The 24,066-nt window shown below is 47.5% G+C and overlaps 2 protein-coding genes across 3 annotated transcripts; one reads left to right on the top strand and one right to left on the bottom strand.

Moving 5' to 3' along the window:
* Nucleotides 1-260: 260 nt before the first annotated feature.
* On the bottom strand, nucleotides 261-11,512 carry Pmel (premelanosome protein). Its single transcript, XM_042699032.1, has 11 exons — nucleotides 11,491-11,512; nucleotides 10,702-10,812; nucleotides 10,424-10,570; nucleotides 6,424-6,558; nucleotides 5,473-5,634; nucleotides 4,323-5,021; nucleotides 2,317-2,433; nucleotides 2,055-2,139; nucleotides 1,245-1,450; nucleotides 1,065-1,152; nucleotides 261-429 (listed from the first exon to the last, which is right to left on the bottom strand). Exons 1-11 carry the CDS (start codon nucleotides 11,510-11,512, stop codon nucleotides 288-290), a joined length of 1,914 nt encoding a protein of 637 aa, XP_042554966.1. The 3' UTR covers nucleotides 261-287.
* A 4,885-nt stretch (nucleotides 11,513-16,397) lies between these two features.
* On the top strand, nucleotides 16,398-23,889 carry Cdk2 (cyclin dependent kinase 2). 2 transcript variants are annotated; one of them, XM_042699077.1, is made up of 8 exons: nucleotides 16,398-16,744; nucleotides 17,506-17,583; nucleotides 17,710-17,830; nucleotides 19,742-19,912; nucleotides 20,356-20,457; nucleotides 21,340-21,483; nucleotides 21,785-21,988; nucleotides 22,641-23,889. In XM_042699077.1, the coding sequence occupies exons 1-8, from the start codon at nucleotides 16,629-16,631 to the stop codon at nucleotides 22,743-22,745; spliced, it is 1,041 nt and encodes a 346-aa protein (XP_042555011.1). In that variant the 5' UTR covers nucleotides 16,398-16,628; the 3' UTR covers nucleotides 22,746-23,889. The 2 variants fall into 2 exon arrangements, with proteins under 2 accessions (XP_042555011.1, XP_042555012.1); XM_042699078.1 differs by lacking the exon at nucleotides 21,340-21,483.
* Nucleotides 23,890-24,066: the final 177 nt, after the last annotated feature.

The following is a 24,066-nucleotide window of genomic DNA, read 5'->3' as shown; positions in this document are numbered from 1 at the left end:
AAAAAGAAAAACCAGGGGCTGGGAATGTGGCTTAGTTCTGGGTTCGATTCCTCAGTACCATATATACAGAAAAAGCCGGAAGTGGCACTGTGGCTCAAGTGGTAGAGTGCTAGCCTTGAGCAAAAAGGAGCTCAGGGACAATGCCCAGGCCCCAGAACTAGCAAAAACAAAACACAGCACCAGGTTTTGAATATTTATTCCAGGAAATGGTAATCTAAGGGAAGACTGCAGAAAACATAGGCATTGCTGTCAACCTCAAGGAAAAAAAAGACCTCATATGAAATCACTCAGACCTGCTGCCCACTGAGGAGGGGGCTGTTCTCACCCACAGGGCAAGTGCGGAAGACCTGGGGCAGACGTAGCCAGTGGATACCATTGTGTGGCAGCTGGGAAATGGGGAGAACAGAGCCCTGCTTCATCAGTCTGCGCCTGATAGTGGGAGAAAAGGGGGAGAGAAATGATTAGCAAAGGAAAAGGCAGCCAATGGATGCTTCTCCAAAGAATGGATATACCCCTATCCCTGGTCTACTTGACCTTGATCCTAGTTCCCTCTCCTTCTCAACCTCCAAGGTTTAACCTTGGTTATTTCTCTAGTTATCTTGATTCATTCTGTCTTACTACATTTTCTGCTTTGAGACCTTGCCACCTCAGGCTTGATTATCTGCCTTTGTCACAAGTAGGAAGTCCTGTTCAAAACCCCAGTTGCCCCACACAACATTAACAACAGTCATCCATGCCATTGATTCTGACACCTGTGTCTGCCCCAGATGGTTTATTCACACAGTTCCTAATCCTGACAACAGCTTTGTGTGTGTGTGGGGGGGGGGGGGGGCGGGGAGATTCCTTTTCCTACTTCTCAGAGGTTCAAAGTTTAAGCTACTTCTCCAACATCCCCACAGATAGGCAAGGCTGCAACCCAGGTCTCTAATTCCCCAAGCTCTGGCTCTTTCCTGGGCACCATGTTTCCCCCAAAGGAAGTGGTAGTTTAGTTCTGCTGCACTTGAAGAAGAGTGAGTACAAGTAACAAGGGATTTGGGATCTGGGCTAAATGTCAGGGTTCTCACCTATATATTAGAGATGCAAGCACCACAGCCATCAACACCAGTAAGATGCTCATAATCAGGGGAGCCTGGCCAACGCCTGCTTCTTGACCTGTGAACAGAATTCCACGCACTGCTTCAGTCAGTGTTTGTTCTTCCCAGAGACACCTCTGCGGGCTAGCCTTCATCCTGCCAAGTACATACTAGGTATGATAAGCTGAGTGCTGGCCACTGCCAGGCTATTGGCATCAGCTAGAGACACATTGAGGCAGTAGGTTCCTGAGCCACCTGTCAGTGCTTGGTGCAGAACCAGCTGGCAGGCTGGGCTTGGTGGCACAGACTGGCACAGTCGCTGGGCAGGGGGCTGACATCCTGGTGATGAAATATCCATACAGGCTTCTTTGGGCAGCCTGGAAGAGATACAAGCTTGTATCGAGGATCTAGAAAGAAACACATCTTCAAAAAGCAAGAACAAAGCCAGGAAGCTAGTGGCTCATGTCAGTAGTCCTAGCTACTCAGGAGACTGAGATCTGAGGATCTCAGTTCAAAGCCAGCCCGGGCAGGAAAGTCTGTGACACTCTTCTCTCCAATTAACGACCAAAAAAGTGGAAGTGGCACTGTGGCTCAAGCAGTAGAGCACTTGCCTTGAGCTGAAGAGCTCGGTGCCCAGGCCAAGAGTACAAGCTCCATGACCACCACCAACAACAACAAAAGCAAGAGCAGGCAACTGTGGCTCACGCCTATAATTCTAGTTACTCAGGAGGCTGAGATTTGAAGATTGTGGTTCAAAGCCAACTCAGGGAGGAACGTCCATGAGACGCTGATCTCCAATTCACCACCAGAAAACCTGAAGTGGTGCTGTGGCTCAAGTGGTAGAACACTCACCTTGAGCTGAAGAGCTGAGGGACAACACCTAGGCCCAGGGTTCAAGCCCCATGACCAAAGTGGAGTGGGATGGAAGGGAGCAGGAGCAATGGTCAACCCAAGAATTATGGCAGCCGGCAGGACACTCACCCGCCTTGGCAGGACACAGTCAGCTCAAATGCATCCCCATCGCTGGATGGTATAGCTTGTAGGATCTCAGCATTTTCAATGCCCTCTGCAGAATTGCAAGAATATACATAGTAATTCCTCTACCAGGCTCTTCTAAGCCCACCCCTGTGTCTTCCAGGAAGGCCCTATCATTTGAGTATTCCCAAGTAATTCTGCCCAAGGTAGCTCGTGTGAGCCAGTCCCAGGCAGCATCTGCCTCCCAGCCTCAATCCCCAAGACTCACGGACAATGTCCAGATTAAGGGAAAAAGAACCATATCGATACAGGACACAATCCAGGGGTGCTTGTCTCTTCACCAACGTTAATGTATCTGTGCCATCCAGCAGGGGACTCAGGGACTCTGGCAGGAAAGGATTGGAGAGGCAAGATCAAGAGACAGACTCACTTGGAGGAAGAGGCCAAACAGGCATTTTCCTAAATAGAGTTAAAGCTACTAGAACCTAGATTAGAAGTAGCCAAGATCTAGACAATCTCACTGATAAGGAAACCTACACTGAGAAGACAATTACTATATTAAGAGTCCAAGTGCCAGGCGCTGGTGGTCACACCTGTAATCCTACCTACTCAGGAGGCTGATCTGAGGATCGTGGTTCAAAGCCAGCCTGGGCAGGAAAATCCATGAGACTCTTATCTCTGATAAAAACCACTAAGAAACTGGAAGTGGTGCTGTGGCTCAAGCGGTAGAGTACTCGCCTTGAGCTGAAGAGTGAAGGGACAGCACCCAGGCCCAGAGTTTAAGCCCCATGACCAACCAAAAAAATAAATAAATAAAACAGTCACACAAGGGGGCTGGGGGAATATGGCTTAATGGTAGAATGCTTGCCTAGCATGCATGAAGCCCTGAGTTCCATATAAACAGTACCATATAAACAGAAAAACCCAGAAGTGGCTCTGTGGCTCAAGTGGTAGAGTGCTAGCCTTTTTTTTTTTTTTAAATAATTTTTTATTGAGCTGGGAAGGTGGCTCAGTGGTAGAGCGCTTGCCTTGCATGCCTGAGGCCCTGGGTTCCATTCCTCAGCACCACATAAGCAAAAAGAAAAAAGCTGGAAGTGGTGCTGTGGCTCAAGTGGTAGAGCTCTAGCCTTGAGCTAAAGAGCTGAGGGTCAGCGCCCAGGCCCAGAGTTCAGGCCCCACAACCGGACCCCCAAAAAATTTTTTTTTTATTGAGATTAAGTGATTATATTAATTTCACAAATTTCACAGTATTGTTGGATAGACTTAAAGTCAAATATAGATTTGTGAATTAATAAGATTTAACCATACAACTATTTCTTTCAGAGCAGCTGGAGTGCTAGCCTTGAGCAAAAAGAAGCTCAGGGACAGTGCCCAGGCCCTGAGTTTAAGCCCCAAGACTCCCCCCCAAAAAAAAGTCACATAAGGAAGTGGCGCTGTAGCTCAAGTGGTAGAGCGCTTGCCTTGAGCTGAAGAGCTGAGGGACAGCGCCCAGGCCTAGAGTTCAAGCCCCACGACCGACCAAAAAAAAAAAAAAAGTCACATAAGAGGAGAGTTGGAGTGTTTTTCTCTCTTCTTTCATGCCAGCACTGGGACTTGAGCTTGGCCTGAGCTTTTTTTGTCCGAGGCTAGCTCTCCACCACTTGAGCCATAGCCCCACTTCTGTAGGTGTTCTCATTCTGTTTTGTTTTGTTTGCTGTTGAATTGGAGATAAGACTCTCATGGATTTTCTTCCTGGAGCCTGCTTGAACTGGCTTCAAACTGTGGTCCTCAGATCTCAACCTCCTGAGTAGCTAGGATTATAGGTGTGAGCTGGTCGCACCTGACAAAGTATTTTTGTTTTTTAAATCCCCAAATGTTTATCATGCCTCACACAGCACTAGGTTCTGGGTTAGGCACTTGGCCCATTTGTACATTGCTATCTCTCTTTTTTCTTGAGGATATCAGGGCCTGAGAAAGGTTACTGTGTTTTTATTCCTGAATAGAAATTGTGATATAAATATGTAACTGATCACAGTCTGTTCCCTGGCCTTCCCAGCTGTTCTCCTTAAGGGTAGAGAAGCAACAAACTTTCTCCCCTTAGCTAGTAGAACACACCAGTTCCCTGAATCCTAAAACTCTTGCAAATCATGAACAGAGCTTTGGAGCCAGTGAAGGAGTGCTGAGAGAGCACAGTGCTAAACCAAGGTCTGGGTAGCATCGGGGCTCTGCCTGTCTTTACCAGAGGAGTGACAAATACCACACACTCGTGAACCTCACTCACAACCCTTCTCTTACCTGTGATACTTTCTGCAGGCACAAATGAGCTGGCAACTAGACCTTCAGGTTCAAGGGTGGTCAACTTTCCAGGTGTGGTCACCACCAATTCTGTGGTGGTTATGGGTGCCACTGTGGCTCCAGAGGGCTCTGCAGGTGACATGTTTGCAGTTGACATGTTTGTGAGTGTGGTATTTATGGCCTCTGAGGTTGGCACTTGCTCTGGTGTAGTGTCCCTACCCTCTGAAGTTGCCACTTGCACAGGTGTAGTATTTATGATCTCTGTGGTTGGCACCTGCGTGACTGTGGTTCCAGAGGGCTCTGTAGTTAGCACTTGACTAGGTGTAGTACTAACAACGTCTGTAGTGGGCCTTTGTCCAGCTGTGGTACCAGAGGCCTCTGCAGTTGGTAAACCTCCATCTGTGGTACCTGGAACTGGGGAGGAGCCACAGGAAGGAAGAGGAATAGTAGCCTGTAGCACCACCTGGGCAGTGACAGGGCCTGACTCCACGTAAGTGTGAGTGACCATTTGTTCCCGAGAGATCAGGGTCCCAGTACTATCTCCAAAGTCCCAAGTGTAGGAGAGGTCAGCCCCAGTCAAATAACCACTGGGGTCATGAAGCCGAAGGGCAAAGATCAGAGGTTGGTTTTTCAGGAAGTGCTTGTTTTCTCCATCCAAGGCCTGCAGCTGGGACACACTCACTGAGAAAGGCACCTGATCTGGAGGTAGAGGCAGAAAAGGTAAGAATCAGCCCTGGGCCACAGCTGCTTTTTTTTTTGCGGGGGGGGGGGGGGGTTGGGGGGACTGAACTCTGGGCCTGGGCGCTGTCCCTGAGCTCTTCAGCTCAAGGCTAGCACTCTACCACTTAGGCCACAGTGCCACTTAAGACACAGCACCACTTCCGGCTTTTTATGCATATGTGGTGCCAGGGCCTCATGCATCCAAAGCAAGCACTCTACCACTGAGCCACCTTCCCAGCCCCACGGCTTCTCTTTTAACAGCCACATCTTCCAGACTAAAGGGAATTACTTGGCTCTTCACATTCCTCCTCCCAGACCTTCCTGGCTCCTATCCTTTGCAGACTGTATAGTTTGCCCCTTTCCATTGTGGCTAAGACCCCCCACTTTCTCCTGCCTTATGATTGATCTTGATCCTTTTTTAAACTCTTACCAGTTATGGTGAAGGCTGAGCTGGAGTGAGCAAGGGGGACATAGCTCTGGGACCCCCGACGGTGGTAGACAGTCACTTCCATGGTGTGTGTACCCAGTATTGCCTGTTCTGTCCCAATGCTCAGTCTGGACACTGGTCCCCCCAGAACTTGCCAGTATTGACCTGATGGTTTTGGGAGAGAAAAACAGGAAGGGGAAGACTATTGATCCAAGGGGCCTGAGGAACAGGGTTTGACAAAGGGCAGGAGAATACAGAGATACACTGAGGATGATTATTATAGAAGGTGTGAAAATGGGTGTGTGCTGACAGGGAAGGGATCTCAATGGGAGAGGAGATACAATTGGGGACAACCTGCCAGAAGGAATCATGATAGAGTTGAAGGGAGCTGAGTGCTATGGAAGAGGAAGAAGCAAAGAAAGAAAGGTTTGGAGCTGGACACTGGTGGCTCACACCTGTAATCCTAGCTATTCAGGAGGCTGAGATCTGAGGATCGCGGTTCAAAGCTAGCCTGGGCAGGAAAGGCTGTGAAACTTTGGAAGTAGTGCTGTGGCTCAAGTGGTAGAGCCCTACAGCCTTCAGCTGAGGGACAACGCTTAGGCCCAGAGTTCAAGTCCCATGAACCACAGGGAAAAAAAATGAGATTTGAGAATCATGGTTCAAAACCAACCTGGGCAGAAAAGTCCATGAGACTCTTATCTTCAATTAACCACCAGAAAATCAGAAATGGCACTGTGGCTCAAGTTATACTAGAATGCTAACCTAGCACAAAAGCACTCAGAGACAGTGCCCAGGCCCTTTGTTTAAGCCCCATGACCAAAAAAAAAAAAAAAAAAAAGGAAAGAAATGAAGGTTAGGGAAAATCATAGAAGTTATGAGCTGAAAAGAAAGGCAATCAGGTAGCAAGAAGTAATTACAAGTGTGAAGGACAAGCCAAAGAAGGGAGTTCCTTACCCCAGGTCTTCCAGACATAAACAAAACGTCTTCTGTGAGACCCAAGTCCAGATGGGCAGGGTCTGCCATCAGGGAAGATGCAGGCTCCATCTGGTTCCTGGGGATACACTGGCTGTCCTTCCCAGACTTGGCTCCCTAAAAGGTAGACACAGTCCCTCTAAGCCCTGGCATTCTTTGTATACACCAAAACCCATTAAAAATAGCTACCAGGGATCAATGAGGAGCTCTGGGAACACTGTCTACCTAGAACATAGTCTCCATGGCATAAGCAACTTGAAGTGATAGTTGGGGATGAGGGTATATGGAAACTACAATTTAAGATTCGTAATGTAAAGCTGGGCACTGGTGGCTCACACCTGTAATTCTAATCACCTAGTTGGCTGATACCTGAAAATTATGGTTCAAAGCCATCTAGGACAGAAAAGTCCTTGAGACTCTTATGTTCAATTAACTCACAAAAAAAGTCAGAAGGCCAAGTGCCGGTGACTCAGAAGGCTGAGATCTGGGGATCACAGTTCAAAGCCAGCCTAGGAGCCGGGCGCTGGTGGCTCACGCCTGTAATCCTAGCTACTCAGGAGGCTGAGATCTGAGGATTGCGGTTCAAAGCCAGCCCGGGCAGGAAAGACCGTGAGACTCCTATCTCCAATAAACCACCAGAAAACCGGAAGTGGCACTGTAGCTCAAGTGGTAGAGCGCTCGCCTTGAGCTGAAGAGCTGAGGGACAGCGCCCAGGCCCAGAGTTCAAGCCCCACGACCGACAAAAAAAAAAAAAAAAAAAGCCAGCCTGGGCAGGAAAAGTCTGTGAGACTCTTATCTCCAATAAGCCACTCAGAAAACCGGAAGGGGCGCTGTGGCTCAAGTGGTAGAACACTAGCCTTGAGCTGAAGGGCTGAGGGACAGCTCCCAGGCCCAGGGTTCAAGCCCCAAGACTGACAAAAAAAAGAAAAGAAAAGAAAACAAAAACAAAAACAAAAAAACAAACCATCAGAAAACTGGAAATGGCATTGTGGCTCAAGTGGTGGAGTGCTCACCTTGAGCTTCTGAAGAGCTGAGGGACAGTGCCTAGGGCCAGAGTTCAAGCCTCTCAACCAACAAAAAAAAAAGTCAGAAGTTGGTGTGACTCAAGTGGTAGAACACCAGCCTTGAGTGAAAAAAGCTAAGGGATAGTGTCCAGGCCTTGTGTTTAAGCTCCAGTACCAGCATGCCTACCTGTGCATGCACGCGCGCGCGCGCACACACACACACAAGATAGTTATATGTCTATATTTACATAAATAAATGGCTAGAAGACCAAGAGATAAAATGTTTACAATGATTTTTGTCTACCCACTTTTACTGAGCTTTATTCCAGGTTAGAGCAGCTCTGTCCTGACTACTGATAATCACATTTTCATTCTTTTTTGGGGGTGTCGGTTATGGGGCTTGAACTCTGGGCCTAGTCGCTGCACCCAGCTCTTCAGCTCAAGGTAAGCCCTCTACCACTTGAGCCACAGCTCCACTTCCTGTTTTCTGGAAGTTTATTGGAGATAAAAGTCTCACCGAGGGGCTGGGAAGGTGGCTCAGTGGTAGAGTGCTTACCTTGCATGCATGAGGCCCTGGGTTCGATTCCTCAGCACCACATAAGCAAAAAGAAAAAAGCCAGAAGTAGTGCTGTGGCTCAAGTGGTAGAGTGCTAGCCTTGAGCTGAAGAGCTGAGGGATAGCGCCCAGGCCCAAAGTTCAGGCCCCATGACCGGACCCAAAAAAAAAAAAAGTCTCATGGACTTTCCTGCCTGGGCTGGCTTTGAATCTTGATCCTCATATCTCAGCCTTCCGAGCAGCTAGGATTAGAGGCATGAGCCACCGGTGCCTGGCCACATTTTCTTTTCTTTCTATTTTTTTTTGTCATTCTTGGAGCTTGAACTCTGGGCCTGGGCACTGTCCTTCAGCTCTTCAGTTCAAGGCTAGCACGCTACCACTTGAGTTACAGCGCCACTCTGGCTTTTTCTGCTTATGTGGTGCTGAGGAATCGAACCCAGGGCCTCATGCATGCAAGGCAAGCACTCTATCACTGAGCCACCTTCCCAGCCCCATATTTTCATTCTTATAACCATCTTTCAAGGGAGGTTCAATACCCATTTTATAGATCGTGACAAGGAAGAACAAAATAAGTCAGTTGCCAGTTCCATACTCATTGACAAATTTAAATCTAAGTCTGTCTAGGTTCTGGATTCTGCTTCTCCAAGTTTGGGTAATTATAATTTTCTCTTTGTTTTACATTTTCTATAATGAGTATTATTATGCATGCTTTTTTTTTTTGGGTGGTCATGGGGCTTGAACTCTGGGCCTGGGTGCTGTCCCTCAGCTCTTCAGCTCAAGGCGAGTGCTCTACCACTTAAGCCACAGCACCACTTCCGGTTTTCTAGTGGTTTATTGGAGATAAGAGTTTCATAGACTTTCCTGCCGGGCCTGGCTTTGAACCACGATCCTCAGATCTCAGCCTCCTAAGTAGCTAGGATTACAGGCATGAGCCACCAGCGCCCGCTGCAGCACCATTTTTTTATGTGCTAGTCCTAGAGTTTGAACTCAGGGGTCTGGGCTATGTCACTGAGTTTTTCTTTTCTTTTTCTGGTCCTGGGGCTTGAATTCAGGGCCTGGGCGCTGTTCTTGAGCTTCTTTTTGCTCACAGCTAGGACTCTACCCTTGGACACAGCTCCATTTCCTGCTTTTTCTGAGTAGTTTATTGGCGACAAGAGTCTCACTGTAGAGTGGGTATGCATCCCTCTGTGCAGAAGTAAATTACCTTGACTGGCTCATGGGCCAGTTAAGTCACTGGTGGCTCACACCTGTAATCCTAGCTACTCAAGAGACTGAGATCTGAGGATCATGGTTTGAAACTGGCCCAGACAAGAAAGCCATGACACTCGTATCTCCAATAAACTACCCCCAAAAAGCCAATAGGGTGGAAAATAGAGGAAAAGAATCTCAGGTACAGTGTCCAAGCCCTGTGTTCAAGCCCTAGGATTGGCACCAGAAAAAAAAAAAAATCTCATGGATGTTCCAGCCTGGGCTGGCTTCAAACTGCAAACCTCAGGTCTCAGCTGTCTGAGAATCTAGGATTATAGGAGTGAGCCACTAGTGCCTGGCTATCTCTGAGCTTTTTGGTGGTTAATTGGAGATGAAGTTTCACAGATGGGCTGGGAAGGTGGCTCAGTGGTAGAGTGCTTGCCTTGCATGCATGAGACCCTAGGTTCGATTTCTTAGCACCACATAAGCAGAAAAAGCCGGAAGTGGTTCTGTGGCTCAAGTGGTAGAGCACTAATCTTGAGCTGAAAAGCTCAGGGAGAGCGCCCAGGCCCAGAGTTCAAGCCTCACGACCAAAAAAAAAAAAACGATTTCACAGACTCATCTCTTCGTCTCAAGGCAAGCACTCTACCACTGAGCCATAGCACCACTTCCAGTTTTCTGGTGGTTTTACTGGAGATAAGAGTCTCACGGACTTTTCTGCTCAGGCTAGCTTTGAACCGTAATCCTCAGATCTCAGTCTCCTGAGTAGCTAGGATTACAGGCATGAGCCACCCATGCCCAGCTTCACAGACTTTCTTGACCAGGTTGGTTTTGAACTGAAATCCTCAGATCTTAGCCTCTGCTAGGATTATAGGTGTGAGCCACCAGTGCCCAGCTCACATATCACTTTTTTTTTTTGTCGGTCATGGGGCCTGAACTCTGGGCCTGGGGGTGCTGTCCTTCAGCTCTTCAGCTCAAAGCTAGCGCTCTACCACTTGAGCCACAGCACCATTTCTGGCTTTTTCTGCATATGTGGTGCTGAGGAATCGAACCCAGGGCCTCATGCATGCAAGGCAAGCACTCTACCACTGAGCCACCTTGCCAGCCCACATATCACTTATTTTTAAAAAAGAAAAACTGAAATGGAAAGGGGCCATTACCTGGGTTCACTGGGGACACGGCATTCTAGGAATCTGTGTCCTAGGGATAAGGGTTGTTAGCATAGAATCACTTACCATTGATGATGGTGGTGTTGGCCCAGATAACCTGTCCATCTGGCAGTACCTTTTGGCTTTCAGGGAAATTCAGGGCAATAGAGAAGGATGCATTTGCTCCAATCAGTGTAGGTCCATCATTACTAATCTTCAGATTCACCTGGCCACCTAGGAAGAAAAGTACATTAACTAGGACTGCTTGGCTTTCCCTTCCCATACATCTCTTCCCTTCCTTCCTTCCCAGGTTACATTCATCCCAGCTCTTGCTCCCCTCTCCATCCCAACTTCTAGGTTCCCACCTCTCCAGCAGTCAGGTCTCTGAACTCCTGTCCACTCTGGATACAGCTGCCGGTTCCAGGCTGTAGGTTTCTGTTGCCTTGAGACACCAAGCCAATCATGGTTTCTGGATCCTAAAGAAATATGCTATGAGAAATCTGGGATCTTTTGTGTGTGTGTGTGTGCTGGTCCTGGGGCTTGAACTTAGAACCTGGGTGCTGAGGTTTTTTACTCAAGGCAAACATCCACTTGAGCCACAACCCCATTTCCAGTTTTGTCCCCCTGGCCCCGCTTTTTTTTTTTTTTTTAAATTTGTGCCAGTACTGGGGCTTGGACTTGGGGCCTGGGTGCTGTCCTTGAGCTTTTTTGCTAATGGTCTACCACTTGAGTCATAGCTCCACTCACTTCCAAAGTTTTGCTGGTTAGAGATAAGAGCCTCAAGGACTTTCTTTTTTTTTCTTTTTGGGTCCAGTAGTGGGGCCTGAACTCTGGGCCTGGGCGCTGTCCCTCAGCTCTTCAGCTCAAGGCTAGCACTCTACCACTTGAGCCACAATGCCTCTTCTGGCTTTTTTCTTTTTGCTTATTTGGTGTTGAGTAATCAAACCCAGGACCTCATGCGTGCAAGGTAAGCGCTCTACCACTGAGCCACCTTCCCAGCCCTCAAGGACTTTCTTTACTGGGCTGGCTTAGAACCTCAATACTCAGTCTCAGCCTCCTGAGTAGCTAGGATTATAAGCATAGGACACTGGCACCCAGCTCCAAAATGTCTTTTTTTCCCCCCTCAGTGGTAAAAATTGGACATAGAGCCTCACTTGTGCCATACAAGTGCACCATGCCTGAGCCATAACTCTGCCCTGAAAATAATGCCTTTATTATTTTTATTTTTTGCCAGTCCTGGGACTTGTACTCGGGGTCTGGGCACTGTCCCTGAGCCCCTCTGGGCTCAAGGCTACACTTTACCACTTGAGTCACAGCACTACATCTAGCTTTTTCTGCTTATGTGGTACTGAGGAATCAAACCCAGGACTTCCCGCATGCTAGGCAAGCACTCTACCACTAAGCTACATTCCCAGCCCCAATAATGCTTTTCTTATTTTTTATTTAAAAATTTTTTTTGACTGTCATGGGGCCTGAACTCTGGGCCTTCAGCTCAAGGCTAGCGTTCTACCACTTGAGCCACAGCGCCATTTCTGGCTTTTTCTGCTTATGTGGTGCTGAGGAATTGAACCCAGGGCCTCATGCATGCAAGGCAAGCACTCTACCACTGAGCTACCTTCCTAGCCCTTTATTTTTATTTTTAAAACTTCAGTATATAAGCTGGGCACCAATGGCTCATACCTGTAATCCTAGCTACTCAGGAGGCTAAGATCTGAGGATCGTGGTTCAAAGCCAGCCCTGGCAGGAAAGTCTGTGAGACTCTTCTCTCCAATTAACTACCAGAAAACTGGAAGTGGCTGTGGCTCAAGTGGTAGAGTGCTAGCCTTGAGGTGCAAGGACAGCACCCAGGTCCAGAGTTCAAGACCCGTGACCAACACAACAAATTCAGTATATAAAATGAAAGGTCAATCTCTGTGTGTGTGTGTGTGTGTGTGTGTGTGTGTGTGTGTGTGTGTGTGTGTGTGTGTGTGTGTGTGTAGTTTAATTGGTGATACAAGTTTCATGGACTTTTCTGTTGGCTGGCTTTGAATCTCAATCCTCCAGATCATAGCCTCCTGAGTAGCTGCAATTTTAGGTGTGAGCCACTGGCACCCAGCTGTAAGCACAATCTTTTAAAAGAGCCTTAGATTATCTGGGCACCAGCTGCCTACACATGTAATCCTAATTCCTTAAGAGACTGAAACTGGGAGGATCTAAGCCAGCCCAGGTTAAAAAGCTTGAGATACTCCATCTCTAAACAGCAAAATGCTGGGCTGAAGGTGAGGTTCAAGTGGTAGAGCACCAGGCATGAGTGGGAAACCTGAGCGCTCAAGGTTATTGAGTTCAAACCCCAGTATCCCTGACTGGCACAAAAAAAATAAAATTAAGTAAGGTGGGCTGGGAAGGTGGCTCAGTGGTAGAGCACTTGCCTTGCATGCATGAGGCCCTGGGTTCGATTCCTTAGCATCACATAAGCAAAAAAAAAGCTGGAAGTGGCACTGTGGCTCAAGTGGTAGAGCACTAGCCTTGAGCTGAAGAGCTGACAGACAGCGCCCAGGCCCAGAGATCAGGCCCCATGACTGGACCCAAAAAACAAAACAAAACAAAAAATAAGTATGTAAATAAAGGCTCAGGTGTGAACAGAATGTTTCTAGCATACCTTGGCTCATGCCTGCAATCCTAGCTACTCAGGAGACTGAGATCTGAGGACTGCAGTTAGTTCAAAGCTCAGCTCAGGCAGGAAAGCTTGTGAGACTTTTTTTTTTTTTTGGTCTGGTCGTGGGGCCTGAACTCTGGGCCTGGGCGCTGTCCCTCAGCTCTTCAACTCAAGGCTAGTGCTCTACCACTTGAGCCACAGTGCCACTTCCAGCTTTTTTTTTTTTTTTTTTCTGCTTATGTGGTGCTGAGGAATCGAACCCAGGGCCTCATGCATGCAAGGCAAGCGCTCTACCACTGAGCCACCTTCCCAGCCCAGACTTTTTTTTTTTTTGGGGGGGGGGGTCAGTCATGGGGCTTGAACTTTGAGCCTGGGCACTGTCTTTGAGCTCTTCAGCTCAAGGCAAATGCTCTACCACTTGAGCCACAGCGCCACTTCCAGTTTTCTGGTGGTTATTTGGAGATAAGAGTCTCACAGACTTTCCTGCCCAGGCTGGCTCTGAACAGTGATCCTCAGATCTCAGCCCCCTGAGTGAGCCACGGGTGCCTGGCCTGTGAGACTCTTATCTCCAATTAACTACCAGAAAAACTGGAAGTGACACTGTGGCTCAAGTGGTAGAGCACTAGCCTTGAGCTAAAGAGCTAAGGGATAACACCCAGGGCCATAGTTCAAGCCCCAGACCAACAAAGAAAACAGAAAGAAAAGACTTGGAACTCCAACACAAGTGAGGAAAGTCAGATAAAAGAGAAATTCCTAGCAAATGGAGTTGTGGCTCAATAGAGCCTTGAGTAAGAAAGCTCAGGAACAGCACTCAGGGCCCTGAGTTCAAGCCCCAGAGAGAAGAGAGAGAGAGAAAGAAGGAGAGGAGAGAGAGAGAGATTCCTAGAATTCTGTGAAACCAGTAATCGAGAAAGAAAAAGACAGGCTGTGATAAGGCATAGCATGTTAAATCACAGCAGAAACTATCTCCATCCCATTACTAACATACACTGGAACCTGGGTTGTTCTGCTGGGAACTGATCTGGAATCCTCTCACTAAGCACCCCACCACCAGAGCAAGAGAAGTCATAAGATGCTCCATTCTTTCTCCTTTTCCAACCCTCCCTCCTTGGCAGCACAGGACATTCCAGACCCTCTCACCACCACCATCTCCCCCGCCTCCCCAGCTACTGGTCACGAGGCCCCAATCCCCCAGAGTCCATTCATGTGACGCTCAGCTGAGACCCTTCTGCCTGTCTTTCCCAGCCCCCCAACATTAAGGCCTGTTCTGTGTTCACCCTTCCCCCATCCTAAAGTGGGAAAATGTTGTCTTCTTCACCTTCTTAATCAAATACAACATTTTCTCACTTTAAACCACCTATCCCAAATACCTGAGACATTGCCTGAAAAAAATCCCTTGGACCCATTGGGAGCTTCTGCTCCAGCTAGCTCACTGCCCAGAGTTAGGACTATACCTCTGCACACCGGCAAGATAGGATAGGATTCTTCTCATGCTTAGTCCCAAATTTTGTGTAGGGAGAGAGGTCAGGTGTCCATATCCTCACCAAACCAAATAGTTTAGCAAAACCTGAAATATAACTGGTAGTTTCCATTAACTAATTCACACCCACTCCAGTCCACACACACTCACCTTCTGTGGCCCCCGCAGCCAGCAGAGCACTCAGTACAGACAAATGGAGAAGGTACCTTCCCAGCACCATCTCTATTCAGTTCTCTCCAGCAATCAAAGGTGGTGGGGGGACTAGAATAAGCCCCTATATAGGAAAGGGATTCTCATTTGCATAGCCCTTCCTCTTCTCCTTATGAGAGGGGCGGGAGATCAGAGAGAAGCAGATAGGGCTTGAGATCCTGGTCCCAGGATTCCTTTTCCATCTCACTACTTTAATGACGGTTTCTGGCTTCCCTGGGTCACACTCTATCATCTCACATCACTTGACACACTCCATTTCTTAGGAGAGAGTTGATTGATAGCTCTGTAACACAGTAACACATACTCAACAAACAATGCATCAGGGGATAGTGAAATCAAAATCAGAAACCTCTCCAGACAGAACAGAATTCGGGTATCCACAGCCAGAGATTGTATTGGCGTACCCTGAGAGATGACTCTTTTGAGTTCCACAAATTGTTTATGATAAGATTCCTGGCTTTTTGTTTAGGTTTTTAGAGACAGGGTGTCTCTATGTATCCTAGGACAGCCTCAAACTATATACATGAGGCTGGCCCTGAACTCTCAATCCCCTCAATACCTGCATGAGATTACAGAGACTACTATTCTTGCAGGTTTTCTAGTTTTTTGGTTTGTTTTTTTTTTTGGGGGGGGGGTGTCATGAGGCATGAGCTCAGGCCCTGGGCACTGTCCCTGAGCTTTCCTGCTCAAGGCTAGTGCTCTCCCACTTTAAGTCACAGCTCCACTTCTTGTTTTCTGGTGGTTAATTGGTGTTAAGAGTCTCATGGACTTTCTTACCCCAACTGTCTTTGAATTGTGATCCGCAGCTGTCATCCTCCTGAGTAACTAGGATTACAGGCCTGAGCCACCAGCTTCTGGTTTTTATTTTTAAAGACACCCTGGGGTTTTTGGGAGCTCATGCCTATAATACTAGCTACTCAGGAGGCTGAGATCTGAGGATGGAAGTTGATAGCCAGCCTGGACAGCAAAGTTCATAAAACATTCATCTCCAAATAAGCACCAAAAAGCCGAAAGTGGAGGCATAGCTCAAGTGGTAGAATGCTAGCTCTGAGAGAAAAAGCTCAGGGATAGTGCCCAGGCCCCAGAATCAACACACACTCACACGTGTACACACATGAAAAAAGGGACAGTGCCAGAGGGAAGAAGCTAAGCACCTACACCCTGAGTTCAAGACCCAGTACTGGCCCTCCAAAATAAAAAGGACCCCCTGCTGGGTGCCAGTGACTCATGCCTGTAACCTAAGAGGCTGAGATCTGAGGATCATGGTTTGAAGTCTGCCTGGGCAGGAAAGGTCATCAGACTCTTATCTCCAATAAACCACACACACACACACACACACACACAAGGCTGGAAGTTAAGCTGTGGCACAAGTGGTAAAGTGCTAGGTTTGAGCACCCAGGCCCTGGCCAAAATAAATAAATAAAGAGGAATCCTGGGCCAGGTGGAATTTAATCTCTCTCAAGGGGTGGTAAAAATAATCAGGGGCCAGGAATCCCTACAGAAACAGGACCTCAAGCCCCAACCAAGAACCAGAGAAAAACTTTTTCAACCCGGTCCACACAGCGAAAGAAATCTGACTCGCAGCACTGCAGAACCAACCTTGCACGGGCGGGGTCCAGCGCGGGCGAGGAGCGCGGGGGTCGCCTCGCCCTCTCTGACGTTAGCCAATCGGAACGAGGGGGTGGAGCCAAGTAAACGCGGGAAGCGGGGGCGGGGCCTCGGCTGGCGGCCGGGAACTGGTTAGGGTGGGGGGGGGAGGCGGCAACATTGTTTCAAGTTGGACAAATTGACAAGAGCCAGACTGAGACCGCGTTCCATCCTGACCTGGGGGCTACGGGGCTGAGATCTGTTTCTCCCCCCGCCCCTTCTCTTCCGCCCGCGAAAAGTCGGAGCCCTCTTTCATTTAGGGTTTCCAGGCGCCCCCCCCCTGCTCTAGGAACCGGACAGATTCAACTCGCTAGTGCTTCATGGAGAACTTCCAAAAGGTGGAAAAGATCGGAGAGGGCACGTACGGAGTTGTGTACAAAGCCAAAAACAAGTTGACTGGAGAAGTGGTGGCGCTTAAAAAAATCCGCCTGGACACGTGAGTGATCTCGGTAGCTGGGGGCTTTCAACTCGGGAGCTGCTTGATTGTCTCCCGCCCTCCCCCCGCCCCAGCCTCCCCGAACAGGCGGGTAGCCGTCCCGGGACCGGAAAGTAGCCCGGGAAGGGCTTGGTTTTTGAAGTGGAGGGGTGAGTGAGTTGACGAGCGGTAGTGAGTCTCTCTGGGAGAGTGACTGTACACACTGATATGGAACCCACGGAAAAACTTTTCTTCCTAGCCTGAGCCCGGGGTGCTCCCCACTGTGCAAGCAGCGAAAACCAAGGGAGAGAAAGGAGGCCTCTGGGATCGGGCCCAGGACTCCTCATGGAACTGGGCTATGGGGGGGGATCCGCAGGGAGCACCTTTCTAAAGACAGAGCCCCCCTCGCTGCCCCAACCCCACCCTCATCGTAGAATTCTTCCCCTCTTTCAAAAGAGTGGCAGTTGGGCCTCACTGGCCCGCTGAGGGAGGTCGGGTGCTCCTCTCACTTTTTTTTTTTTTTCACTCTCTCTAGTATCTTCTCTCAGCTCACCACTTCACCGGGAGGTTTACTTACCTTCCCCTGAGAAAAGAAATAATGACTTTACTGTGTCCAAAAACCACACCCTGACTACCCAGGAATTAACTCCTTACAGCACCCTGCTTTCTTATCTGAATTTTCCAAGGGAATCCTAGGGTGGTATCTCTGGCTGGGGGGCGGTGGGGAGGGGGAGGTATGTTTGTAACCATATTCCCATTTCTGCTTTCCCAACCTTTGTAAGTGAGACTGAGGGTGTTCCGAGTACTGCCATCCGAGAGATTTCTCTGCTTAAGGAACTTAACCACCCTAATATTGTCAAGTAAGTATGGGGGTGTGGGGGGGTGGGAGATGACCTGATAAGGAAGGAGGCTCAAGTTGAGTCCTGTTTGTATATAGCCTGAGTGCTTTCTCCCTCAACGCCATTTCCTTGACCTCCTCTCTGCAGGCTGCTGGATGTCATCCACACAGAAAATAAACTGTACTTGGTGTTTGAATTTTTGCACCAAGATCTCAAGAAATTCATGGATGCCTCGGCTCTCACGGGCATTCCTCTTCCCCTCATCAAGGTATTATGCATATATTTTGGGGAGACTAGGGGCAGGCAGTTCTGACTTGGATAATTTGTAATTTTGGCCAGCCTCCCAGCCCAAACACCTCCTCTCTCCCCCCCTCCCATATTTTTTCTTTTGTTTTCTTTTGTTTCCCTGCTCATTAACCTGAGGGTTTAGCTGAAGAATCAAAGTTGAAATTCTAGTGAGTCAGCCTAGCAGTTCAGGTGGGAGGTCAGATGAAACTAAGATAAATGGGATGGGAATTGAAGCTAAGCCAGTTACAAGAATCCTCAAAAAAGCCCTTCTCGCCACTTAATGGGGGAAATAACTAGCGTGTCTCTGTTGTTTGTTTTAGAACAGTTCTTCATTCCCAGAGTTTCCTGTCTTCTCTTTCTCCCCCTTTTTTTGTGCTTATATCAGGCTTGAACTCGAGGCCTCAACTCACGCTCAGAGCCACACCTCCAGTCTATCTAGCAAAAAACTAGTTATCCTCACATCTCAGTAGCTAGGATAACAAGCTAGGATAACAAGCCACTGACCGTGCCTTTTTTTTTTTTTTTTTTTGAGTGCCAGCTCTGGGGCTGGAACTCTAGGTCTGGGCACTGATCCTTAGCTTTTTCACTTAAGGCTGGTGCTTATCACTTGAGCCATAGCTCCTCTTCCAGCTTTTTTGCTAGTTAATTGGAGAGAAGTGTCTCATGGGCATTCCTGTCCAGGCTTCCTTTGAACTGCAACTCCTCAGATCTCAGCCTCCTGAGTAGCTAGGATGACAGGTGTGAGCCACTAGGGCCTGGCTTAGCTCTGTTAATTATTGGTTATTTTGGAGATGGAATTTAGAAACTTTTCTAAGGGGGGGATAGGAGTAGAGCGGGAAAGTGAGAGAAAATGAGGGAGGAGTTAACACTGTTCAAAAAGAAATGTATAGTCGGGCGCCGGTGGCTCACGCCTGTAATCCTAGCTACTCAGGAGGCTGAGATCTGAGGATCGAGGTTCAAAGCCAGCCCGGGCAGGAAAGTTTGTGAGACTTATCTCCAATAAACCCTAGAAAACCGGAAGTGGTGCTGTGGTTCAAGCGGTAGAGCGCTCGCCTTGAGCTGAAGAGCGCAAGGACAGCGCCCAAGCCCAGAATTCAAGCCCCATGACCAACAAAAAACAAACAAACAAAAAATGTATGTACTCATTATCTTAATTATATAACTGTAACCCTCCGTACATTACCTTTACAATAAAATAAATAGATGCTTCTATGCAGGCTGGCCTTGAATCATGACCCTTAAGATCTCAGCTAGGATTATATAGATGGGATCCACTGGCTCCAGGCTCCCAGAGCTAATTCAGTCTTATCAGCAAATGCTTACTTTTTTTGTGCTGGTACTTGAGTTTTAACTGTTCTCACTAAGACTTTTTGCTCATGGCTGGCACTCCAACAAATGTTAATCGAACACAAATACGTTGAGTATCTTCAGTATGTTAGGTATAGAGTAGGTAAAGAGTGCATAAGACTTAGTACTGGAACTAGAGGTGTGGCTCAAGTGGTAGTCAGCCATAAGTGAAAACCTAAATGAAAGCTTGAGGCCTTAAGTTCAACCCCTCCCCCCATGACTTAGTCCTTCCCCTTACTGGACTGAAAGTCCAATGGAGAATACCTGCCAAGAGCTAGTTATGATTTAACATAGCAAAGGTTTTGGTAGTGTTTTGGGGGTGGAGAAGCATAGAGAAAACCTTAATATTTTTTTTTTTTTCTTTTTTTTGGTCACTGGGCTTGAACTCCGGGCCTGGGCGCTGTCCCTCAGCTCTTCAGTTCAAGACTAGCACTCTACCCCTTGAGCCACAGCTCCACTTCTGGTTTTCTGGTGGTTTATTGCCCATCTCTTGAGAAAACCTTTAACTGTGGAGAAACATAATCTTCCCTCTTTCCTTTGTCAGAGCTATCTGTTCCAGCTGCTCCAAGGCCTAGCTTTCTGCCATTCTCACCGGGTCCTGCACCGAGACCTTAAGCCCCAGAATCTGCTTATCAACACAGAGGGGTCCATCAAGCTGGCAGACTTTGGACTAGCCAGAGCCTTTGGAGTACCTGTTCGTACTTATACCCATGAGGTAAGTCCCTCTTTGGTTTTCTTCTCTGAGCATCTTGGGAAGTGTTAACAAGGGTATTCAAAAATAAAGACTATAAATATCTGGCTGGTAGTTTCTCAAAAGAATCTTTTAAACACTAAGCATGTTAGAGTATATGCAGAATTCATACTGTGAAGCTTAAACAGGCTCAGATACTAAGCCAGGAAAGCTGGATGGCACAGCATTGAAATCATAACCATTTGTCTCATTTTCTGAGAAGGTCCCAGGGTTCAGAAAAGATGGCTCCAAAAGCTATTGGACTAAACTAATTTTGGGCTAGGAAGTTGTATGTAGTCATTTCTTTGGAGAAGTGGAGGGAGGAAAGGAAACTACTTAAGAGTCTGAGAATTAGCACAGTTTTGTTGAGGATCTGAGGAATGTGAATCTCCATGACATGTAAATCATGCCTCCCTATTGTTCCCCAGGTGGTAACCCTGTGGTACCGAGCACCTGAAATCCTTTTGGGCTGCAAATACTACTCTACAGCTGTGGATATCTGGAGCCTGGGCTGCATCTTTGCTGAGATGGTATGGAGGCTTGCCTTGTTCTACCCAGCCAACTCCTCCTCACATCTAAGAACATTGCTTGGGCCAGAACCATGGCCTTGCTAACAGAGTTATCTAGGGGATCACCAGAACAGGGGGTTGGCTAGGGCTATGACCCCTGATATTAAGCACAATGTTAGAAGGTCCCCAAATGGACTTGGTATCTAGTGTGCATCTCACATCCCTGAAATGAACTCATTTTTGCAGCCATTCATCTGATTTAGTTTAGTCTGCCTGTATTTGGAAGAATGAGAGATCCATTAGTGCCTCCATCATCTGGCCTGTAGATTTTGTTTTGTTTTCTTTTTTTTATGCTGGTACTGGGGCTTGAACTCAGGACCTGGGCTCTGTCCCTTAATTTTTTTCTCTCAAGGCTGGTGCTTGATCCACAGCTCCACTTCTAGCTTTTTGGTAGTTAATTGAAGATAAGAATCTCATGGACTTTCCTGCCTGGGCTGGTTTTGAGCTTTGATCCCTAGATCTCAGCCTCTTTAGTAGGGAGGATTGCAGGCACAAACCATTGGCAGCTGGCTCTGTAAATTTTGTAGGATACCAGGAATATGGCAAAGCCAACACTCTTCATTTCTGCAGATTTGATCATGTGCCCCCTCCTACTTCTGGCTTTTCAGAGTGAAGGCTCCTTGGAGTGCCTGGCTTTCTGTGGGGAGCTCCCATTTCCTTTAATACAACAGTGGACTGGGCTGATCAGCAATATACTTTATGGTCCTTTATCTGGGTTATCACTGGGGGCTTAGAAACCATTAGCTTATATATAGCTGTACATATATAACGTGCATTTATCCGCCAGTGCATTACCTTACAATTGCCCATATTCCTCTCTCAATTCATCAAAAAATATTTAAGCACCTAGTGTGTACCCAGCACCATGCTAAGTGCTGTGGGGAACACAGAAGAAATGGAAGACACAGTCTCTGCCCGCTGTGCTCCTATCTAGAAGTGGCTGCATCACAAGGAGGGGGGATGACCGCAGTGTCTACCCCATACCCCGTGAGTGGCTTGGGATCCCTTTGCTACATGTCAGTGGCACCCCAGACATTCACCCCCTCCCATCCCCACCCAGCCTTGGGGATCTACAAAGCCATGATTGGGGGAAGGAAGGAGGGGGCGAGGAGACAGATGAAGGGACTTTATTGTCTCGGGCTCTGTGTGACTGACCCCATGAAAGGCCCTGGGGAGGGAGTCATGGGGCCCTGCTGACCTTTCCACTGCCTGTGGGAACCTCCTTCATAGAAGGGGACAGTTTTTTGACTGACGTCAATGTGGGTCTTTGGCCTTTCCCCATTTTCAGGTGACTCGCCGTGCCCTATTCCCTGGAGATTCTGAGATTGACCAACTCTTCCGGATCTTTCGGACTCTGGGGACCCCAGATGAGGTGGTTTGGCCAGGAGTTACTTCTATGCCTGATTATAAGCCCAGTTTCCCCAAGTGGGCCCGGCAAGATTTTAGCAAAGTTGTGCCTCCCCTGGATGAAGATGGGCGGAGCTTATTATCGGTAAGAGTCAGGGAGTAGGGAGCTGTTACCTCTCATTCACTTCCCCAGGGAAGGGCTCTTCCTGGAGGAAGAAAGGCTGAGGATGGGAATGTGGCTTAGTGGTAGAGTGCTTGACTGGCATGCATGAAGCTCTGGGTTCAATTCCTCAGTACCATATTAACAGAAAAAGCAAGGAGTGGCACTATGATTCAAGTGGTAGAGTGCTAGCCTTGAGCAAAAGAAGCTCTGGGACAGTGCCAGGGCCCTGATTTCAAGCCCTAGGACTGGTAAAAACAAAACCGCTGAGACCCTGAAATCTCTGTTCAGCACACTGGTTTAGATATGGAAGGAGAGAAATGAGAACTGGGTAAAAGGGATCAGTTTTTCTGATTCCTGAGACTACTTGCCAACTTTTTTTTTTTTTTTTCCCTCCAAGCCTGGGGCTTGAACTCAGGGTCTGGCACTGTCCCTTAGCTTCTCTTGCTCAAGGCTAGTGTTCTACCACTTGAGCCACAGCACCACTTCAGCCTTTTCTGTTTATGTGATACTGAGGAATCGCACCCAGGGCTTCATGCATGTTAGGCAAACACTCTGCCACTAAGCCACCTTCCCAGCCCCATTTTTTTCCCCTCTGTTCCATTACTAAAATCAGTATATATATTTCTCCCTCCAGCAAATGCTTCATTATGATCCCAACAAGAGGATTTCAGCAAAAGCAGCTCTGGCTCACCCTTTCTTCCAGGATGTGACAAAGCCAGTACCTCACCTTCGCCTCTGATGCCTTTCCCAAAGCCCTCATCTCATCTATCCATCTAGTGTGGGCTGCACCTGACTCAGGGCTCTGGGCTATTTGGACTCAGGTGGGCCCCTGATCTTTTATGGCTGTTATAGGCACTGCTCACCTTTCCAACTTGGGAGATTGTGAGATAGAAGGGAGGAACAGGTTAAAATGAAAGGAAGTTTCAGTATTAGATGCACTTAACACAGCCTCTACCACCTTCTCTCACCCCTCTTAGTCATTGCCAAGGAGGGCTGGTATCCAAAACCAAACCAAACTGTTCTCCCCCTCCATATCAGGTTTGCTATTTTCCCGTCTCTGAATATCCCATAGTTATTATTGGCCTGTGTTTGCAATAACAGGGACCCCAGACCTCCTGCTGCTGTTTTGTTTTTGTGTTTGTTTTTAGTAAAGGCCAACTGATAGCAGGGGGCTAAGTTGAAACATTTGAGAACCAAACAAAACCAAACCATTTGAAGGGGGTCTGTTTTTAAAGAATTAGGTTAGAAAAAAGAATAGATCCAATCAGTTTTTACCCTAGTTTTAATGTTTCACCTAGCCTAACAGGCTGAGACTCAAGACACACATCTGAGGAGAGGGGAGAGAAAAAGATGATCTCTGAAGCCTCTTTGTCCCTGCTATGGGAGTAAGGAATTGGGGGGCCCAAGGGACAGGGATTATTCTTTACTCTCATCTGTTGCTTTAGCACAGCCTTATGAAGCATGTGAAAAAATGTTGGACTTTTCCTTTAGAAATTTTAGTTCTTCAACTGCCAGGGATCCCTATTTCCCTTTGAAAGCCACCTCTAACTCGTATAGAAGTGCAAGTTAAGGGTTTAGACATCCTTTTAGGAATACTGACACTTTTTTTAGGGCTGTGAATGAGTAGTGCATTGGGAAAATATATTTCTTTAAAAGAAGGATGAACAATTATATTTATATTTCAGGTTCTAGTTTTTTTTTTTTTTTTTTTTGTCAGAGTGGCTAAATTTGCTGCCATGCGCACCTTGGGGGTTTTGTAATTCAAAATTTTTTAAGTTTTTTTTTTCTTTTTATGATGTTCTTTCTTCTCCCCTTTGTCCTCCAGTGTTCTGTTAACATTATTTGTAATTTAGTTTGTAATTCATTAAAAGAAATTGTTCTTAGTTTTAGTGTTCATCTTTTTCATCCTTATTTATTTACTGGAAGAATGGTGTGGGAAAAATCTTGACATGTTCATGTGATAATTAAATTCAGATCCCCCCTTTTCCTACCTAATCTATGTCTTGCAAGGCCACCTGCACTCCCAGCCCATTTTGGCCTCATGCAGCTGCAGTTGGGAT

Source organism: Dipodomys spectabilis, unplaced genomic scaffold, assembly GCF_019054845.1.
Source record: "Dipodomys spectabilis isolate Male_0828 unplaced genomic scaffold, ASM1905484v1 ptg000234l, whole genome shotgun sequence".
Lineage (NCBI taxonomy): Eukaryota > Metazoa > Chordata > Mammalia > Rodentia > Heteromyidae > Dipodomys > Dipodomys spectabilis.
This window is presented reverse-complemented; position numbering and strand designations above follow the sequence as displayed.

Bases quoted from the DNA above. Each gene is read 5' to 3' on its own strand.
- Pmel (XM_042699032.1), bottom strand. From the start codon at position 11,512: ATGGTGCACTTGTATGGCACAA. The intron at 10,571-10,701 runs GTGGGAACCTAG...TTTTCTTCCTAG, and splicing joins GAGACCTGACTGCTGGAGAG to GTGGCCAGGTGAATCTGAAG. The intron at 2,140-2,316 runs GTGAGTCTTGGG...GCAATTCTGCAG, and splicing joins CCTTAATCTGGACATTGTCC to AGGGCATTGAAAATGCTGAG.
- Cdk2 (XM_042699077.1), top strand. From the start codon at position 16,629: ATGGAGAACTTCCAAAAGGTGGAAAAGATCGGAGAGGGCACGTACGGA. The intron at 19,913-20,355 runs GTAAGTCCCTCT...ATTGTTCCCCAG, and splicing joins TTCGTACTTATACCCATGAG to GTGGTAACCCTGTGGTACCG. The intron at 21,484-21,784 runs GTGAGTGGCTTG...CCCCATTTTCAG, and splicing joins CAGTGTCTACCCCATACCCC to GTGACTCGCCGTGCCCTATT.